Source organism: Phaseolus vulgaris, chromosome 3, assembly GCF_000499845.2.
Source record: "Phaseolus vulgaris cultivar G19833 chromosome 3, P. vulgaris v2.0, whole genome shotgun sequence".
In the NCBI taxonomy this organism is placed as follows: Eukaryota; Viridiplantae; Streptophyta; class Magnoliopsida; order Fabales; family Fabaceae; genus Phaseolus; species Phaseolus vulgaris.
In genome coordinates, this window is record NC_023757.2 from 19,154,921 (window position 1) to 19,159,226 (window position 4,306).

At 51.4% G+C, this 4,306-nt stretch overlaps 1 protein-coding gene across 1 annotated transcript; it reads left to right on the top strand.

The window, feature by feature from the left end:
- Positions 1-3,386: 3,386 nt before the first annotated feature.
- On the top strand, positions 3,387-3,992 carry LOC137839287 (uncharacterized). The gene has a single exon (XM_068648408.1). It carries the CDS (start codon positions 3,387-3,389, stop codon positions 3,990-3,992), a length of 606 nt encoding a protein of 201 aa, XP_068504509.1.
- Positions 3,993-4,306: the final 314 nt, after the last annotated feature.

A 4,306-nucleotide genomic window follows, 5' to 3' on the forward strand; every position in this document is an offset into this window, starting at 1 on the left:
GTACTTCACGAGTCAGGATGCCCTACACTGGTGCTATCACTATGGCCTTTAAGCCACCTTTTCCTTCTCTTTATCACTACATCGGATTATCGGGACCTGAGGCCTTCCCACGGCATCGCTCCCTCCATGGTCTTTCCTATCCATGGGTATCGGGGAACCGCGTTGTGACTGCCTTGACTTAATGATATTTGATCTTGGTGACGCCCTGGTTGGGCGACGCCTCCACCTAGGCGATGCCTCCTTGGCGACGCTTCCTCTTGGCGACGCTGGTACTTGGCGTCTCTTCATCTAGGCGACGCCTTGTGTTGACTTTGACTCCTGGCGTTGACTTTGACCTTGACTTTGTCAACGCCCGGATACGGGACGGTACACAAGCCCCCCAGTCTTAAGCCAAAGACTTGTCTTCAGCGCAAAGACTAAGGCCTCGCCCACGCCGTCCACGTGCCACCCTGATGACGTGTCATTCCCTGCTGACTCAACAATTCTCGAATTAATGACATGACACTCTCTGAACCATAGGGGCGCTCTTAATGGCTGATTGGACATCCTCTGAAGCGGGGAAAATAACACCTTTTGGGGCTACGCTTAATCGTGCGCCACGTGGCTCATCACACGGCCAGCCTCTAGAGTCTCTTGCGCTCCCCTTGAGCGCTTAATCCTTTGACACGCGGCACGATCTCACGGCTCCTGATTAGCGCCTCTTGGGTTGCAAATGTAACGTTCAAGTTACCCCAAACCCCGCGCTCACACCACTGTTACATCCATTCTCTCTGCATCTCCGCACTGTTCATCGCCTTCAAACCCTTCCCCTGTAACTCCTGCTCTTTCCTTCATGCTCGCCTTCCTCCCTTACTTCGACAACAAAGGTATGATTTTTGCACAACCCGACTCTTCTCCTTCGTCGCATTGCATAGTTTATTGAATTGCCTGGGACTGTTTACGTTTATGCATTACTGTGTTCTTCCGCTTCTCCCTTCTTCTCTGTTCCCTTCTCCTTCTTTCTGGGTTTTCTCGCGTGGGTGGTATTTCCTGGGGTTTTACCCCCTTTTCTGTCTTGGAATCACTTTGTTAAAAACCTTTTTCCTTTCTTCTTTCTCCAGCTATTTATTCACACCATGACGCGCTCGAACTCCCAGTCTGGTTCTCCCCCCAAGACCCCCAAGTCCAACTATAAAGCCGTCTATACATGGGCCCCCGACGAGCTTTTGAACGAGTGTACCAGCCTGACATCCTTTCAGGACCTCGAGAATCATCGTGGGGATCCCCACTTGTATAACTTTAATGCTTTCTGCCGCACTCATGACGCGCACATCTCCGTTCGTCCCGGCCGACCGGGGGAACCTATGTGCGTGGATGACAGACCTCGAAAGGGGAGTCCCTTCTTCTTCATGTACCAGATGGTGTTTAAACGCGTCGGGGTGCGCCTCCCATTCACGCCCTTTGAGAGGGAACTCCTCACCGAGATTAACACAGCCCCCGCCCAGCTTCATCCCAACAGCTGGGCATTTGTAAGGGGTTTTCAAATTCTCTGCGGGCACCTGGGCATCCTTCCTTCCGTGGATGTTTTCTTGCATTTCTTCGAAGTGAAGAAACAGGGGAAAAGCTTTTGGGTAAGCTTCTCCGGGATCGCAGGCAGGATCATCCTCTCCCTCTTCCAGAACTCCTACAAAAACTGGAAAGGAAAATTCTTTAGGGTGTGCAGCACCAAGCACGACCCCACAGCCTTAGACGGCTTTCCCTTGTACTGGACGGAGCACCCTAAGCTGCTCAGGGCCAAAGCCCTGGATGAGCTATCCCCTGCTGATAGGGAGGTATGCAAGGCCTTGGTTGGCCTGGGGATTGTCTTCGATACATTGAAGCTTATCGCGAGCGAATACAACGCTCAGGCCCTAACCACATATTTTGGTAGGGAGACTCTCCCCTTACCATCTTTTGTTATCTGTACCTTACTACCAGATGTTTGTTCCTCTGGCCTCTTCCACCTGTTTTCCATTGTACCACGTGACTTGCGTCTCACGTTTCTACGCGTTTTGTGATTTTGCATAATTGCTTTGGCTTTGACTTCTGCTGCTTGGTTTATCTGAATGTAGGATCAGTGATGGACGCCTCCAAAAGGATGATGCTGGCGAAAGCGATAAAGGACGCTCGTGCTGCCAAAGCGGGCGCCTCCTCCACCCCTGCTGCTGACCCGAACCCCCCATCAACCCTGCCTCTGCCACCACCGGCCACTACCGAAGCCCCACTAGGCTCATCTTCACCGTCCCCATATAGCCCCGAGGCGCTTAAGACTCCCGACTCTCCTCTTCCCATTGTCGCCGTTCCTCTGGCCGTGGCCTCATCGCCGGCCCTGATGGAAGAGGGCCAAGCATAACTTCACAAGAAAGACAAAAGCCAAGACATGAGCATCCAAAGCCAAACCAAGAGCGTCTGGGGCTAAAGGAGGAGCATCTAGGCCAAAGGGGAGGAGCGTCTAGCTCAAGGTGGAGAGCGTCTAGGCTAATGAAAGGAGCGTCTAGGACCAAATTGCTAAGCCCATGGCCAAGCGAATCCATGCAGATTTGTTTATGCTACAGGAAGGCCCATTAGGGGTAGCTTAGTATTAGTTGTGGTGTAAATAGCATAAACTTGATTCCATGAGACTTGACCTAGATTTGCTAAAGATTTGGTCACTTTCTAGAAGGATTCTCCACATGGCCATGTGCTCCATGTGATGTAAATTTGCATTTGATTTTGATTAGCATTAGGGTTGCATTATGGTCTTCTTTAGCCTATAAAAAGAGGAGCCTACACCTTGTATTTTCAAGTTTATTGTGAGTAAAGTTATGCTGCCATTTTGTGCCAAGCTTTGCTTCTCCCTAGAATTCTAGGCTCTAAACTTCATCTCCTTCACCTCTCCTTGGGTTGGCCGAACCTCCCTAGCTTCATACACATCATGCACCTTCAAGATCAACACCACTCTTAGGAGGATCTTGCTCACACACCTTCATAGCTTCCGCACCACTTTTTCTTACATGATTCAAGAAGACCTTCATGAAATGCCATCAGGCCCCAACCCCCTCGACAAAGGGAAACGGGTCTTGGAGATCATATCCGACGATGAGGACTCGGATGGCGTGGCACCCTTTAAGAGGAGGAAATCTGCAAGGGTTCCCCTCCTACCAGCGGCGTCGCCCCAGGGAGAGGATTCTTTCAGGGACAACCCTCCAAGCGCCACTTCCCTTCCCCCCACAATCGTCCAAGAGGATATAGGCGAAGGCGCCGAGTCTGCTCAACCTCCGCCACCGGCAGAGGTCTGTGCTTCTCCTGCCCCCGTCGCTGTCGCCCCCGATCTTATCGCCATCCCTCCTCCAATTATGCATCTGATGAGGGGCTTCAGTGGTGGAACAATGCCAGAGGGCTCCGACAGGAAGGAGGGCATGCCTTTCTACTTGGGGGCCTTCTTGGCTGTGGCCCTTGAATGGCGCGCCCAGGCCAGAAACGCTGCTTTGCAAACCCAAACCCTCCAGGCCTTGGAAACAAGGGTAGCTGCCCTGGAGGAAGAAAGGAAGATTCTGGGACGCCAAAACGAAACTTACCAAACCACCCTGAAGCAGGCGCAAGAGTCCAAAGTAGAAGCTGAAAAACAACTGGCAGAGGCGGTGGAGCTCCAGGCCGACTTCTACGCTCGGGAAATCGCCCTCAAAGTTCAGGTAATGAGCCTTCAAGACATAGTCGAAGCTTACGAAGAAGTTCAAAAGGACTTGAAGGACCGCTGCTGTGAGCAAGCTGACAAAATGGAGCGGATGGAGGGGGAAATGGCTACCCAAGCCAAAGCTATGGGCCTTCTCCAGGTTGACTACGACAAACTGCAGGTCGAGGTCAGCCGACTCCGTGTGGAGAAGGAGGCTTTGGAGAAGCAGATAGCTTATGGGGACGCCACCGTTGAGGAGTTAGAGAAGGACAAAAAGACCCTCATCCAAGACATGGCGGGCACTTTCGAGGAGGGATTCTAGGAGGCTCTGGCCCAAGCTGTCTGCATGAATCCGGGGATCAACATTTCCAACTGTGATTCCACTCACCACATTGTTGATGGAAAAGTCGTGCCCCTGGAGCTGGACGATTGAACCGCCACCCTCGACCATCACTTTATTCCTTTACACTTGTTTTTAACCCTCTTTGATAAACTTGTAATTCTTTGAATTGTCTGCACTTTCGTTACAACTTTGGGTTTTTGCATGACTACTTTCGTGCCATTGAGATATAGAATTTCGCCTGTGTGATTTTACTTTCGTTCTTTGCCTTCACGTGCTTCGGTTGTTTTGCCTGT

Coding starts and splice junctions, on each gene's coding strand:
- LOC137839287 (XM_068648408.1), top strand. CDS start 3,387: ATGCCAGAGGGCTCCGACAGGAAGGAGGGCATGCCTTTCTACTTGGGG.